The sequence below is a fragment of the Protopterus annectens genome, chromosome 2.part1, assembly GCF_019279795.1.
Source record: "Protopterus annectens isolate FY-2018-M chromosome 2.part1, PAN1.0, whole genome shotgun sequence".
NCBI classification, from domain to species: Eukaryota; Metazoa; Chordata; order Ceratodontiformes; family Protopteridae; genus Protopterus; species Protopterus annectens.
In genome coordinates this window covers 1,440,084,656-1,440,101,111 of record NC_056729.1, presented here as the reverse complement: position 1 = coordinate 1,440,101,111, position 16,456 = coordinate 1,440,084,656, and the positions used below count along the sequence as shown (strand labels likewise).

The 16,456-nt window shown below is 43.5% G+C and overlaps 1 protein-coding gene across 2 annotated transcripts in view; it reads right to left on the bottom strand.

The window, feature by feature from the left end:
* Positions 1-16,456, bottom strand: part of NOP14 (NOP14 nucleolar protein) — a 1,083,467-nt gene that overhangs the window by 612,922 nt on the left and 454,089 nt on the right. For both annotated transcript variants that reach the window (XM_044062921.1, XM_044062920.1), the window contains exon 8: positions 8,921-9,055. In XM_044062921.1, the coding sequence (XP_043918856.1) occupies positions 8,921-9,055 (135 nt within the window). The remainder of the gene's footprint in view (positions 1-8,920; positions 9,056-16,456) is intronic.

Sequence of the window (16,456 nt, the reverse complement as noted above, 5' to 3'; positions counted from 1 at the left end):
CAACCTTCCTCCCAAAGGTGCTGCCAGACGAGAAAGCTCTGGCAGCTGAAAAGGTAGGTCATTGGGCCTGTTTACGAAAGGACTGGCCCCTGCCCTCACCCGAAGACTGTGCAGGTGAACTCCCTGTTCTAGGCCTGAAAGAGCCCTGAGCTCTGCCCCTACCACATCTAGATCTACCCCTAGACTGTGAATCATAAGAAGGGTACGTCCACCCCTTAGCAGGCCAATTCCTACTAAACTTCGGAGGCTGAACTTGCAAAAAAATCTTTAACAGTCTGCATAGACTTAGCCTTGTCTTCCATTTTCTTTAAGACTGCCTCCACAGGTGAACCAAACAACACATCAGACTGTAAAGGAGCATCTAAAATCCTTGTCTTAACATGTTCTGATAAATTCTGATCCCTCAGCCAGGCGTGCCTGCGAAGAACTGACCCAGTGGCAGCCACCCTAGACGAGGCCTGTACAGCATCAAAACCACATTGTAAAGAATGCTTACCCACCTGTTCAGAAACATGTACCAAATCTTGTAATTCTTTACACTCAATACCTTCCGCCAGAGCATCTACCTTAGACTTCAATTGAGAAAGTAGATAGTTTTGATATTTCAACATGTGAAACTGGCAATTCAAAGCCCTCATAGCTAAGGTGGAAGAAGTATAGACTTTCTTTCCCATCTATCCAAAGCTCTGGCCTCTTTATCTGGAGGAACCGGATTTTTTACAACAGAAGCCTTGACACACTTAGGTCCCTGACTAACAGTTTCTGGGTCCGCCCTAGGACTCTTATAAAGATATTTATGAGCTTCAGGCACCCTGTAATACCTATCCGGTTTAACAGGAGCAGGAGGCAAAGAATCAGGATTAAGTGAAGCCTCTGCAAACACATCTTCCACAACATCCAGAACAGGAGGTATAGCCAAAGGCCTATGCTGGGGTAAAAGCAAAAATTCCCTAAGCCTTTTCCTGGAATCAGAGAAGTCCTGACCTTCCCACTTAAAATGTTCCCTCATGGAATGAAGAGTCTCTGAAAAAGAAAAATCCTCTGGAGGAGAAGCAGAAGGAGTAGAATCATCCACATCAGAATCAGAATAAGGAGAATACTCCTGCAAGTCTTCAGCCGAAGACTCTGAAACATGCGAAGCCTGCTCAAAACTGCCCAACTCTGGTTCCACCCTAGGCCTCTTATCAGGAGGGGCAAAGAACCTCTAATCAAAGTAATTAAATCTTCTGCCATTTTAAGCATGTGCTTCTTGGGCACAGATCCTGATGAACTAGGAGTGACACCAACAGAAGCTAAACCTGGCCTGCCTCTGGGAGAAGCCTTGGAAACAGAAGGAGAGGGCCTAACCACCCTAGGAAGGGAGGGAGTACAGTAACCTGAGAAGCCCCTTCAGCCTGACCTGCCTCCTGAGAGGCCACATCCTGCAATAACAAAGTCTCCCCCTGGGACTCCAGAGAAACCTCCGGCGGAACCACGGTTCCACTGACACCTCTAAAGAACCGGCGTCCGATGCGGGCGACTCTTCTTGCCTGGGTTTAGCTGCTTTGTCTTTGCGCTTCTTGAAGAAGCGGGCGTCGGAGCATCCGACGGCATATTATAATTGCACCGCTTCCCGAAGACCAACCTGGCACAATCTAACCTTTGCTTAATAGTGCGTTTATTGAACCTAGCACAAAAGCGACACCCAACAACGTCGTGCTCAGGACCCAAACAAGGAATACACAAAGTATGATAATCTCTATGCGGTATCGGTTTCCCACAAGAAATACAGTTATTCACTTTTTCTGACATCCGGTAAACCACTGAGGCAAGAAAAACTAAAATATTCTAACGGGTACTTAGCCAACTTTGACTCGGTCTGAAACTCCGAATTGAAAAATTTCAGAGCATGAGCGGCACTTGCAACGCTGCTTCTGCATCGGACCATGCGGCAAAAAAGACTGAGGATATGACGTCGGTCATGCGCATTTGTACCCTGACGTCCTGATGTCAGTCTTAAGCGCCTTGACCGACGTCAGCCTAATACTTTGATATTCGGGCCGACCGAGGACAGCGGACTACCCAAGTGTAAGGACTGCAGCAATGTGAGATGAAGAAAATCCTAGATTCCAAGAAGGCATCATCTACAATGTCCAGAACAGGAGGGATAGCTAAAGGCTTGTGTTGAAGGAGAAGTAAAAATTCCCTAGGCCTCTTTTTGGAGTCAGAGTAATCCTGGCTTTCCCAGCGGAAATGCTCCCTAACAGTGTGCAAGGTTTCACCAAAAGAAAAATCCTCTGGAGGGCAAGCAGAGGGAATAGAATCTTCTGCATCAGAATCCTCATAGGTAGATGGGGCAAATCCCCTGGTAATCAGAAGAAACAGAAATATCAGATTCCTGATCAGAAGAATCAGAAGGAAAATCAGTTCTAGGTCTCAGAGGGGGAAGGCTGGCTTCCCCTAATTAAGGAAATAAGGTCTTCAGCCATTCTAAGCATTTCTTTTTTAGGCATATGGGCCTGAGCATGCGGTCTGGACGTTGGATTCCTAGGCGTGAGCCGAGATTTAGGCCTGGAGGAAGAAGATGGCGTTGGTTTAAAATGCAAATCTGTAGGTCTGAATACACCCTCAGAAGCTGGTGCCTGCACAGCGGCTCCAGACACATCCAAGGCAAAGACATCCACAGGTTCCATAGTTGAAGAAGAATCTTGTGGCATATCGGACTCAGAATGGGTCTCAGTAGAGGCCTGCGAATCTGAAGTAGCGGGTATCAGGGGCTGCAAAAGCGCCTCACTGAGCACCGGCGGACTGGCGACTAGCTTAACAGAAGCTTTGTCGGCATTTTTGGACCTATGTGGTCTATCTCTGTCTTTATCCTTACGTTTTTTCAGAATATCGGTAGTCGGATGGCTTACCGAAGCCATTTCTGGATTGTTATACAGAGTACCAAAATAAATTTTTGCAAATATAGACCGACAACAAATAGTTCGGGAGTTGAACAAGGCACAAAACCGACAGCGAGGGACGTCGTGGTCTGGGCCTAAGCAAGGAATGCAGTACGAATGAAAATTTTTATGAGGTATTTGCTTTCCACAAGTAATGCAATTGTTAACTTTTACTGACATCGGTTAAGAGCAAGAAAAAGGATCCACAACGGGGTACTTAGCTTTTTTGAAGACTTCGGTTCTGAAACTCGAAAACAAAAATTTCAGGAGTCGGCCGACAGGCACTTGCGAACTGCTTCTGCTTCGGGCACTGTGCGGCAAGAAAGACTGTGTAATGGCGTCTGCTGCATGTTTTATACCCCTGACGTCATGGAACAAGAGACCGCATCTGACGCAGGAATCCAAGACTCTGGTATTCAGGCCGGCTGAAAGCTATCTGCAGGCAGATAACCCAAATGTGATGACTGCAACAGTGAAACACGAAGAACATCTGAACTTCCAAGCACCAAGACTCCGAGTGGACGGCCCGACTCCAAAAATCTTGGACCAAACACCATTCCTTCAGATCTGGCGCCGAGGCTATGGCTCTGAGAGCCGGATGGCTCCAAGCTAATAGGAGCCGGCCCGCTCAGGGCAATGGTCACAGTCGAGGTACCAGATACCATCGGCATCAACCCCTTGATGTCAGTGGGCCTCGGACCCAAGGACTCTGAAGCTGGGGGTCGGATCGGAGAAGAAGCAATTGGCAAGAAAACGGACTGCATGCCCCCAGCTCCGGAGGGGGAGTGGGCAGGTAAGACTGCCATCTGAATCTGAGTGTAGATAAATTTCCACATCATCCTGTCCACCTTTGCTTCAGAAAGGCTGCTGGCGGACTGGGCAGAGGAGGCTACAGACACTGGCCTAGAGAGACGGTGGGGGGAGGCCGACACAGGGGATCGTCCCTGAGAAACCTCCGGCTCCCGGGAAAAGCAGGGGGAACAGAGCCAAAGGGAGCATAAGCTAGGGGCCAGGTGAGATTTTGCCAGGGGCTTGGCTGAGGAAGCAAGGTCAGGGGACCGCTTCCTACACCTATCCCGGTCTCAGTGTTTACGGTTCTCCCCGTCCTCGGTCCTTCTGGTGGGTGGTTGAGTCCTAGAGGCCAAGGCAGCAGAATAAACCAAAGCGGAAGCAGGGGCCTCCATGGAAGGAGGAGGAAGGAGCCCATTAAAAATCAGCTTATTCCTCCTGTCAATCAAAGCATGGGGATTGAACCCCGTGCAGACTGAACAGGAGGAATCCAAGTACAGGACCCCTAAACAGACCACGCACAGAGTGTGGTCATCAGAAGAGGGAAGCTTATGGCCACATTCTGTGCACTTCTGGAACCCTGGCTTTGGGGTCTCTGCATGGTTAACTGAAGAAAGGGACCTGTTGATGCACTCACATGCACACTTACAGAAAAAGAGAAAGAGATGAAATGGGTATAAGTTTTTTTTTTTTGATGAAATTAAGACTGGCTCCTGAGCACAAAGGTAGGGTATGTGAAAGAGAAAAGGGAGATAGAAAGGATTAAGAAGAAAATTAAATCACAAAATTCACTCTCATGGGTCGTCTCCTGTTTGGTATCTACTTCTCTGAAGTCCAGGCCAACACGAAGAGACTCTGGCTGACAAAGTTCGCAGACGACTGCAAGTTGGGAGCTACTACTAACTCCTCAAGTGATGTTGACATCCTATAGAATGGCCTCAGTGTGACCAACGACTGGTGTCAGAACCATGGTCCCCTTTGGGAAAAACCCAATTCCCATGAATTACCACATTGATGGTAGTCCACTGAACACAGATGACGTTATAAGAGATCTGGGAACACAGGTTGACAACAACCTCTCTTTTGATCAGCACATTGCCACTGTGGTCAGAAAGTCCATCTATGTGGCACATCTCATTACTAAGGGTTTTGCATCCTTGAAGAAAGAGGTCATTGTCTCCCTCTACTCTTCCCTCATTAGGCCAATCATAGAGTACAATGCCCCATTTGGCATGTACCTCATTAGACACCTGCAACTGGAGAGGCCGCAAAAGTACCTCACAAAGAGGATTCTAGGCCTTAAACACTTGTGCTATATGGACAGACCCAAAAAAACACCCAACTATTCTCTGTCTCATATTGCCTACTTAGAGGTGATCTTCTGCTTGATTTACAAAGCCATATCTGACCCAGTTCTGTTAGAAATGCTACATTTAAAAAAATCCCAATCCCCCCACACCACATGCTCCAGAGACCTCAACCTCATTACCACAATTAACAGAACACGCTGGAGGGACAGGTTCATAACCCAGAGACTGCCCATGCTATGGAAGAGACTTCCCACACATGTCAAGCAGAGCACCTCACTGACCCTCTTCAAGAGAAATGTTGATGAGTGGATGGTAAGCAGAAAATTCACCCCAGGGATAACACCAGTGGCTCTACTCAACAGAGGCACTGGGAACTAAGGTTGGGTGGCACTATGCCAGGGTAATCCTATGGCTAAGCTTGTAAAGGCCCCAGGGCCATTAGCCTAGTACACACCTATGAACACACCTCTAAACAGAGAAGCCTGGAGCAACGGAATCACGATGCTAGCAATACGTGTGGCAAACTAGATCTGAGGAGAGGAGGGAGACAGGGGCATTGTAGGTAGGGGAGGAGCTTGGAGCACGGATCTGATGCTGGAAAATGTGGCCAAGTTGGATCTATCCTGGATCCGTTTCTCACTGGTTGAAGATCAAATGAAAACAACTTCAGATCTAACACTTAAATACTATCAAATAAAATTGCACCTTTTTTTACCAATGAGATTCGAACATTGCACAAGCTGCTAAGCTACTGTATACACAGCAAAAACTTCAGTTGCAAATAAATAAAAGACTTATGAAAACAAAACAAAAAAAGACATGTAAAAATCACCTTTACAGCCTCCTCCTTTTCAGGCATAATACAAATTACTAAGCTGCAAACACAGCAAGAAACGTCAGTTACAAATAAATAAAACACATGATGAAAACAAAACAAAAGGCATTTAAAAATCACTTTTTTCAAAAAGCCTTCTTTCCAAAACAGGTTTCATAGATACATATTCATTGATTCCATTTCCCAAGTGTGATCTTACCTGAAAATTCCATCTCAGTTCAACAAATTCTGTATCATTAACAGTGTCCCCTTGTCTGGGACTATCTGTGACTCTCCATGTTCTAACAAATGTTTGGCAACGGTATATCTGAGACCTTTCCTTACACAATAAAGATGGTCCCATATATGTTCCCTTAGTCATCTATTCGCTTTGCCAACAAAAATTTTTTTACAAGAGCAGCTAGCTAGATATATTAAATTCTTGGTCTCACAGTTAGCTGCAGCGGTAAATGTATAAACTACACCTGTGTCAAGGTGAACAAAAATCCCTGATTCATTTATATAGCAACAAAAAGCACACTTCACACACCTCCTTGCAATTATCTCATCTAGGATGAATATTAAAAGAAGACTTGGTTACCATACTAATAATGATAATATTCATATTATGTTGGCAAAACAAAAATGAAAGGGACCATCTTTACTGTGTAAGGAAAGGTCTCAGATATAGTGCCATTGACAAACATTTGTTAGAACATGGAAACTCTCAGTTTTACATTGTTAGTTATGCAGACTATTAAAGATAGTCCCAGACAAGGGGACAAGGTTAGTGACACAGAATTTGTTGAACTGAGATAGACTTTTAAGTTAAGAACACACTTGGGACATGGATTCATTGAATATGATCTATGAAACCTGTTTTGAAAAGAAGGCATCTGAAATTGTGATTTTAAATGTCTTCTTTTGTTTTGTTTTGTAGGATCATAGGAGGTTACTACGCTATTAGCCTTGAGGCCCTTATAAGCCTAGCCAGGAATTTAGCCCATGTATAGACAAATCAGCAACTGATGCCCCTGTCCAGCAGGGACACAGGTGGAATCTCAGGAATGTATTTTCGATTTCCCATCCAGTTATCTGTCCAGGTTGTGCTTAAAAAGGAGTAAAGAGATACTCTGCTTGACGTGGAGAGGGAGTCTATTCCACAGATGGGGGAGTCTCTGGGACACCAGTCATTTGTTTGGGTGAGACCCACTTGGAGGATGTCAACGTCGCTTGGGGAACTGACGGCCGTGCCCAGCTTGCAGTCATCTGCCTACTTGGTCAGCCACAGTCCACTGGTTTTGGCCTGCACCTCAGAAAAGTATATCCCAAATAACTGAGGTCCCAAGCCTGAACCCTGGGGTATGCCACTCGATACGAGTCTACTGCTTGAGGTGGCTTCCCCTACTTTGACTAGGTAAGTTCTATCAGTGAGCCAGTTAGCTACCCATCTGGTAACACATGGATTGATGCCTAGTTGAGAGAGTTTATCTATTATACGCAAATGGGGAATAGTGTCGAAGGCTTTGGCCAAGTCAAGGTAGGTGGTGTGCACTACTTTCATCCATGGCTTTGGTGATGGTCTCAAAAAAGTCGACCAAATGTAACAGACATGACCTCCCCTTGACGAAGCCAAACTGTGAGGGATCAAGTGTTTGGAGGTTGTCAATGTCCTTGTTAATGTGGTTCATGATAATCCATTACATGGCCTTGCAGATCAGGCTAGTTAGGCTGAAGGGTCTATAATTTCCTGGATCGGTGAACACTCCACCTTTGTGTAAAGGTGTTTTAAAGTGTTTTATTTATTTCTAACTAGAGTTTCTTGCTGTGCACGCAGTAGCTTAGTAATCTGTGTTATGCCAGAAAAAGAGAAGGCTGGAAAGGTGATTTTTACATGTATTTTTGTTTTGTTTTCTTAAGTGTTTTATTTATTTACAACTGAAGTTTTCTGCTGTGTATACAGTAGCTTAGCAACTTGTGACACATTTGCATCTCGTTGGTGAAAAAAGATGCAATTTTACTTAGTAGTTAGTATTTAAATATTAGTTCAGTGTTTGTAATTGTGGTCTGATGAAGCTTTACAGTGAAAACGCTAACCCTATTTTATAATAAACTATGCTTTTATTCTTCGATTACTGGTCTGTGATATTTACAACTTGGACTGTTGCTATTATTGTTCCACCTCAGGTATTACTTGCTATTGGCAATTTATGATATAATGAAAGGAAAGCATTTATACTGCTTCTACACCTCTCCTGCATTTCTCCATTCTAATGCTACTCAGTATTTCTGAGCTGCGCAGGGATGCTTGCTCATTTGCACTGCCACCAATATACACATCTATAATTACTCTTTCTCATCCCATACAACATTGCTCATCTGCATTTGTGTTGTTCAACTGCATGACTCTTTATACGATGATTCTATGAACTCCATCTTTTGAAAAAGTCAAATAACTACATTTTGAAATCTGGCACTCTTACACCCAACCAACTCTAGCTACATTAACTGTGAGATGGTGCAGCTTTGGTGGTGAGGACAAACCTTTAATCCACACACTGCTTTTGAGATCTTATGACTTCATGGTCTGTTCTTTGGTTGAAATGTTAACAGAGTAAACTTAATCAGCTATCCTTATTTCAACTAAGCTCAGTGCAATCAAACCCCAGGTTATCCCAGGTGAATCATTAGTGACATAGGACATAAGGAAAATGGTAAATAAAGACTGAATTCAACGGTACTGTGGTAATGCTGAATGCCTGTAACTAGATGATAGAGTCTAAATTTTCTGAAGTACAATTAGAAAGAAAGAATATGAGCAAGACAAAAAAAATACTTCTACTAAAGTTAAGATATGATTAGTCACTTACCGGTGCTACATCAGAGACACGACTCCTGTGAATCTTCTTGTCAGTGAAAGGAAACCTCATCTTATAGACCAGAAATATTTTGTCACACTGAGATGCACATCCATATTTTATTTAAGTATCCAAAATTAAAGGAAACAAATGTCTGACTATTTAATCCTGGTTTACGGCTAGTGCTAAGTAGAGAGAGTCAGTATTACAACCTGGTATACTTACTTTATACATTAGGGTCTGTTTATCACTTTTATCCAAGATGAAGCCATCATTCAGATCATCAGCAGATATATGGTCAGGTTTCTTGCATGTCTCATTTTCTGGATCCTCCCCTCGCATTCTACGAAGTCGATCTGCCTATCATACAAAAGCAATCAGCAGTACATTACTTAACATACACAAGGAACCATATGGACAGCAGCCCAACTAGTCCTTAAAGGATAAAGGATTAAAAAGAAATCTACATTTCTATTACATAATTGTTTACACTCAACTAAAAATCAACATCTACTGAAAATAAACATCAGGATGATGATAACTGTACTTTCCAAACAAATCACAGAATGAATTAAAGATTTTGCTACATAAAATCAAATCAGCATAATTTTGTTTTCTACAGAAATAGTCTGCAGAACCATAACAGTGTCATAGTAATTTGTACTGTTCCAGGTTATGTATTCACAATCAAGGGGATATTTAGTATGACAGCAGAAAATGATAGAAAATTTAAGAAAAAGGTTAACCAAAAATGTCTTTGGTGCAGAAAGGGGTTTAAAATATATCACGTTCATAATTCTGCTTGATACCAGTAAGTTTTGTTAAGGATAACTGAGGTTTTCTTTTTCTGATGGCTCCAAGCTGTTAACTGAAGAAGTGTGCATGTGTGTGATCTTAATGCTTTTTCTCCAATTAGTTTTCTGTCTTAATACATACATCTAAAGGGAATAAAAGGGAAACTATGAATGTCTCTGTATTATCTGGAAGTACAGACATCTACCATCAAGAGTCTGATAACAGTCTTGAAGGCACAGAGACCACATTTAAACTATTATTCAGCATATGAAATACTTGAAGGAAGACCATACTAAATTTTTGGATTATTTATCTGTTAAACAGATAAGTGAACTGATCAAACACACATACACACACAAAACAAAGTTCACTACACAAATTCTTTAATATAACCAAAGTTCACAGTGGACCTTAAGTCCCCTGTTAAGGGGTGGTATAAGAAAGAACAAGAAGTAAAATCCGGTTATCCACAGACATGCCAGATGGTAGTACAGCTTAATGCGTTATTCCTAAATGTTTGTTTGTCTTTCGGCTTTTCCCGGTTAGGGGTCGCCACAGTGGAACTCCGGTCCGCTAATGACTGGCAGTTGGTTTTTATGGTGTCGAGTTGCCGGCCCGAAACCCAACCTTCAACAAAGGCACGCCCATTCAATGCATGTCTTTCGAACGCCCACTCGACCGCGGGGAGGACATGCAGACTCCACACAGAAGGCACTCCCAACCCAAGCAGAGAATCGAACAAGACAACCTCTTGCTGTGAGGCAACAAATTAGGTCCCTAGGTCATGCAGCTGCTTCAGACTGAATTCCTTTCATATGGCTGCTACTAATTAAAGTCCAACTCAGCCAGAAATCAAAGCAGTCAGCTCCTTCCACAGAATGCGTCACATTCTGTCCCAGGATTCTGAAAACCAGAAAGTTTTCATGTGAAACTAAGGCATGCTCTGATTAAATTTTTGTTTTTTTCCAGAATAATAAAACATTTTTAATACTAAACACTACAAAAATAAATCTAATGAACAATAATAAATGTATCTTATCCTGTAAATAATGTAAATAACGCTTACCTACATTTATAACTATACACTGCTTGCCATCACTCGTATGTTCATAGGTAGGTACTAGGCTACTGGCCCTAGGGCCTATATATAAGCCTAGCCAAAAAGGTACCCTGGTTTTTGCCACCCAAGAAAATTATTTTCCTGTGCCCCTGTCGAGCAGAGCCACAGAGGTGATCCCCGGGGTGAATTTCTTACTTCCCATCCAATCATCACGATTTTTCTTGAAGAGTGCTAATGAGGAGCTTTGTCTGATATAGATAGGTAGTTTGTTCCAGAGTATGGGAAGTCTCTGGGACAGGAATCTATCCCTCCAGCATGTTCTGTTTATTGTGGTGACATCATTCAGCTTGGAGGGACTGGGATTTCTTTAAGTGGAGAATGTCCAACAGCTCTGGGTTTGACATAGCTTTGTATGTTAGGCAGAGATCGCCTCTGAGTAGGCGATATGTGACGGAGTAAAGCTGGAGTTTTTGAGTCAGTCTGCATAGGGCATCTGTTTGAGGCCGGTAATCTTCTTTGTGAAGTATTTCTGCAGCCTTTCCAGTTGTTGTAGATGTCTTGTGAGGTACATACCAAAAGGGGAGTTGTACTCTATAATGGGTCTAATGAGTGACGAGTATAGGGGAGCAATGACCTCTTCTTTCCTGAATGAGAAACCTTTTGTGATGAGGTGTGCCACATAGATGGATTTCCTGACTACTGTGGCGACGTGATTATCAAAGGAGAGACTACTGTCCACCTGTGTCCAAAGGTCTCTTATCACACTTTCGGTGTTAAGTAGACTACCACCTATGTGGTAGCTCATGGGTACAGAGTTTTTACCAAAGGGGATGACAATGCACTTTTTGGCATTGAGCTTGAGGCCATGGCTTTGATACCAGGCATCTGTCTCAGTGAGGCCCTTTTGTAGGATGTCCACATCATTAGGAGTTTCGATTATGGCTCCTAGTTTGCAGTCATCTGTGAACTTCGTTAGCCAAAGACCTTCTGTGTTTGGTATACAGGAGAGGACCCAGCACTAAACCCTGTGGTACTCCACTTGTCACTGGTCTGAAGTCGGATTTGGAGTCTGCTACTTTCACAGTGTGGGTTCTGTCAGTGACCCAGTTGGCAACCCATCTTGTGACAGAGATTTATACCTAGTTTAGTGAGGAGTTTGTCTATAATTCCAGAGTGGGGGGTGGTGTCAAAAACCTTGGCGAGATCTAAATAGGCAGTGTGAACCACCTTACCCTCGACTAGGGCTTTGGTGACTATGGCACTGATGGGCACACATGTACATATAAATGCAACCAGTTTATTACTGTAGAATGCTCCAACAGAAACCAAATTGCATTAACCTCTGTCTTGATTGTATTACTCACAGCATGATTATAAAACCCATTTCTACCATTAAGAAACTGAAATTTTTATCTCTGTACATTTTTTGGGGATTTTTGTAGCTTTAATGGAGATTTTCTTTCCAGGCCTCCACAGAAAATGGGCCCTACAGCCCAATCGGACCATCCCAGTAAAAAAAAAAAAAAAAAGGCAGTAAATAAACTATATCAATAAGGAGCCAAACAATTTGGGAAATAAAATTCAAAATGTGCTTACAGCCATTTTCAACTATAGAAGATAATTGAATAAAGTATGGTTGTATTACAATTACCACAACTGTAGACGTTTTAGTAGATCAATGTTGCAGTACTGACCTTAGGTCTTCTTGCCATGCAGAAGCCTGAGAGCAGCCCAATTCCCAGAGACTTTGCATCATCCCCAGCCAATGGAAGTCTGAGGATCGATATCCAGATGTCAGGCTATAAGATGGGTGCCCATCAGTGCCATTTTCAGGTCTTTCTAGGCTGAGGCAGTCACAGTCTAATGTCTAAGGACAACATAACCCTTCCAGTTTTCTAAAATTTTGAGGCAGAGAAACAGTCAACTAGAAGAAGAGGAAGGCATTTAAGGAGGGGTAATAATGATAGGATAAGGCACCCACCCCAAACCTCAGCCATGGGAGGCCAAGCAGACAGAGGGGTAGAAGGGTGGGAGTTAGTACTGCAACAAAGATCTACTCAAACATCTACAGTTATAAGTATAACACAATTGCACTATTTTTTCATAGTCAGTGTTGCAGGACTGATTTTTAGAAGTCCCAAAGCTACATGTTGGGAGGTTGGCTGCCTGACTGCCCCTGAGTTAGCAGGTTCTTTAGAATAGCAGTGGCAAAATCGGCCCTAGCTAGAAATGCCTAAATGGGAATATTTGGTAAAGGTGTGGACAAAAGGCCAAATGGCAGCTTTCAAGATGGCCTGAGTAGGGATACCTTTTAGAGAAACAGTGGTGGCTACCCTGTGTCTTATGGAGTGTGCTCTGACAGATGCTAGTAGGTGTAGTCCATGAAGAGTATAGCAGGAGATAATACAACCAGCAATCCATTTTGAAATTGGATGTTTGGATACATGTCTGTCTTCGTTTCCTTCAGTCAAGGCAACTAAAAGCTGTTCTACACTATTTGGAGACTGTGTTCCATTAAGGTAGTACCCAATCTGTTGGTGCATACCCAGAGAATGCAGGGTTTTTTTCAGCTTTATTTTGAAGATTAGGATAGAACACTGGCAGGTGTATAGCTTGGTTTAGAGAGAACTCTGATAGTACCTTGGACACGAAAGAATGGTTAGTTCTCAGGGTAACTATCCCTTTGGAATACAGTGAAGGGTATTTTGCACATCACGGTTTGCAGCTCTGAGACCCACCTGGCTGAAGTGATTGATATCGGGAGGGTGGTCTTCCAAGTGAGTATCTTTACAGAAGCAGAGGCAGCTGGCTCACAAGGTAGCACGGTACATTTTTCCAAAACATAGCTCAAGTCCCAAGAAGGAACAGGGCTTCTCCTGCGTGGTCTCGGGTATAATAAATACCCCTTTTAGAAACTATTTCAGATCAGGGTGAGTATAGATAGGAGGAACAAGGTATGCAAGCAGAGATGGCAGATGCATGTACCTTAATACCTGAATAAGAAAGACCCTTTTTAAATTATTCTAAAAGGTATTCCAGTACTAGATTCATGACAGCATTAGGTGGCATTTTACCTTTGGCTTGGTACCAAAGAAAACCTTTTCCACTTTGATAAATATGATTTTCTGGTAGTTGGTTTTCTTGCCTTTCTCAAGATACACAACACTTCAGTAGAGTAATTTACAGTGTTTGGTGTTAAAACCCAATCCTCTGGGCTGACAGCTTGAATGTGCTTAGGTATGGGTGAATGAAAATCCCCTTCAGTTTGGTGAGTAGATCTATCACCAAGGGATGGGTGCATCATCTCCCCTCGTTGACTGCCAGCAGAAAGGAGAACCAGTGTTAGCTTGGTGTCACCAGATATCAGCAATTATTCAACTCGTATCCAAATTCCCACATCGTGGGAGCACCTCCTTTTTATTTATTTTATTATTTATTTATCCTTTGTTGACCAGATTGGTCCCAATGGGGTAACAGACTCTTTTCAGTGGAGACCCGGGGTTGTATTTTTACTACTAGGGGAAATTTGGCCAGATCATTGGGAAATTTCCCTACTCTTGGTAGTAGGGGGATGAATCTGTGTGTTAGAATCCCTACCAAAATTGTTTTTAGGCAATGTGGAAGCAGAGAAAATGTTTGCTGATGTTGAGGCAATCGGGAAGGAGATGGAACTAAATGTAGCAGCGGAGAAGGATTCAGAAGATATTCTTCAGAAAAACCTGTTTGTGGTGGCAGAATCGGCAGAAAATAAGAAGTTATGTACCTACCATAACGTTCCATGTTAGTTGTCTTCTCTCGCCTTCTTTCTTGCTTGATGGGTTCGGAGCCGATCCCTCGGCTCCGACTCGGCACTTGCTAAGCTCGAGAGTCACTTTTACCAGCTCGAGGCAGCCCCATATCCCATGATGCAAGGCGGTAAATACCCAGATCTCGTTTGATGACAAAGGGCAATAGCACCAAGCATAAAACACTTCCAAAAGGAAGAAAGAAAACTTACAGGATGGAAGAAGGACCAGGTCTGAATGGTCTTTAGCATAATAATTTCTTATAACAAGGTCTGTCCAGGCCTGGGGGAAGGAGGGAGGGTCGAAGAAAGAAGGCGAGAAGACAACTAACATGGAACGTTATGGTAGGTACATAACTTCTTAATGTTAAGTTGTCAATCTCGCCTTCATTCTTGCTTGATGGGACCGCCCCTAGCACCTCTATCCTGGGTGGCTCAATGGAACAGACTCTTGAGGACTGTAGAGCCAAAACTGGCTCTGTCCCTGGAGGCCAAGTCCAATTTGTAATGGGAAACAAAAGTGTGAGGAGTGGCCCAAGTGACCGCTGCACAAATAGTGTCTAAAGGAAGTCTAGCTTGAAAGGCTGTAGAAGTAGCTAAGCTCCTAGTTGAATGTGCTTTAGGTTTTGAGCACAGCTGTTTTCCCTGAGAAGATAAATTTCAGAGATGACCGAAGAAAGCCATCTGGACAAGGTCACTTTAGAAACAGGAAGGCCTTTCTTATTATCCGCATAGGAAACAAAAAGTTGATCAGATTTTCTAAATTTTTTTGTTCTGTCCAAATAATATCTGAGTTGACGGTGGACATCAAGATAATGTAGTTTTTGTTCGGCTCTGTCTGAATAGTTTGGGAAAAAAACAGGGAGATCAATGGATTGATTCAAATTGGTCTTTGAAGCGACCGTAGGCAAAAAGGTCGGATTAGTTCTCAAAGATACTCTGTCTTTGTGAAAAACCAAATAGGGGGGTCGAACCGATAGAGCATGAAGTTCAGACACCCTCCTGGCCGATGTAATAGCCACTAGGAATAAAGTTTTCCAAGAAAGAAATTTCAGGGAACAAGAAACAGCTGGCTCGAAGGGGGGAAGAATCAAGGATGTCAGCACTAAATTTAGATCCCACTGAGGAGGAGGATTCCTGATTGGAGGCTTTAGTAGGAAAATTCCTTTCAAGGCGGCCCTGCAGAGCCTATGGGACATAATATTATGATCTGCGACCCCGACATGAAAGTTGGAGATAGCAGCCAATTGAACTCTGACTGTGGAAGAAGAGGAGCCTGCATGAAAAATCTCTGCTAAGAAGTCCAGGACTGCCTGAACAGGGGCAGTGAAAGGATCAATATTCTTGGCCTTAGCCCAATAAGAGAAACGTTTCCATTTGCTTGTATAAATCCTCCTGGTAGAGGATTTTAAAGAAGCTACTATGATGTCTCTAACTGGGTTAGAGATCAAAGGAAGCCTGGCTAAGGAAGGAAGTGGAGCAACCATGCTGTGAGGTTGAGAGAAGGGATAGACCGGTGCAGCTGACCGGATTGGTGAATCAGAAGATCTGGCACTGGGTCCAGATGCCACGGCTGCACCAAAAGGTGACGATGGAGGAACGGGAACCAAACTTGTCGAGGCCAGTAAGGGGCAATGAGAATCAATTTGGCTCTCCAATCGGTAGCTGTCTGGATAGCTTCAGGTATCAGAGGAAATGGAGGAAGGCATAAAGTCGTCCTGGGGCCAATCCTGGGTCAGAGCGTCTCTGGGGATGGCCTGGTAGAGGGAAGAGACAGAAGAAGTCTGGGCATTTGCTGTTTTGGGGAGTAGCAAAAAGATCGCAACATGGACGACCCCATTCCAGAAATATCTCTTCCGCTATAGATTGCTTGAGAGACCACCGTGAGGCATGAGAATAGCTCTGCTCAATCTGTCCGCTACAATGTTGGTTTTCCCAGGGATATGCGTTGCTACCAGAAACCGATGAGAGGAGATCGCCCATTGCCATAGTCTGAGCGCTTCTCGACACAAGGGGTAGGACTTGGTTCCGCCCTGTTTGTTGATATACCAAACTACAGACATGTTGTCTGTGTGGACTGCAATTGTCCCTACGGAAGAAAGTCGTTGAGGGCTTGCAACGT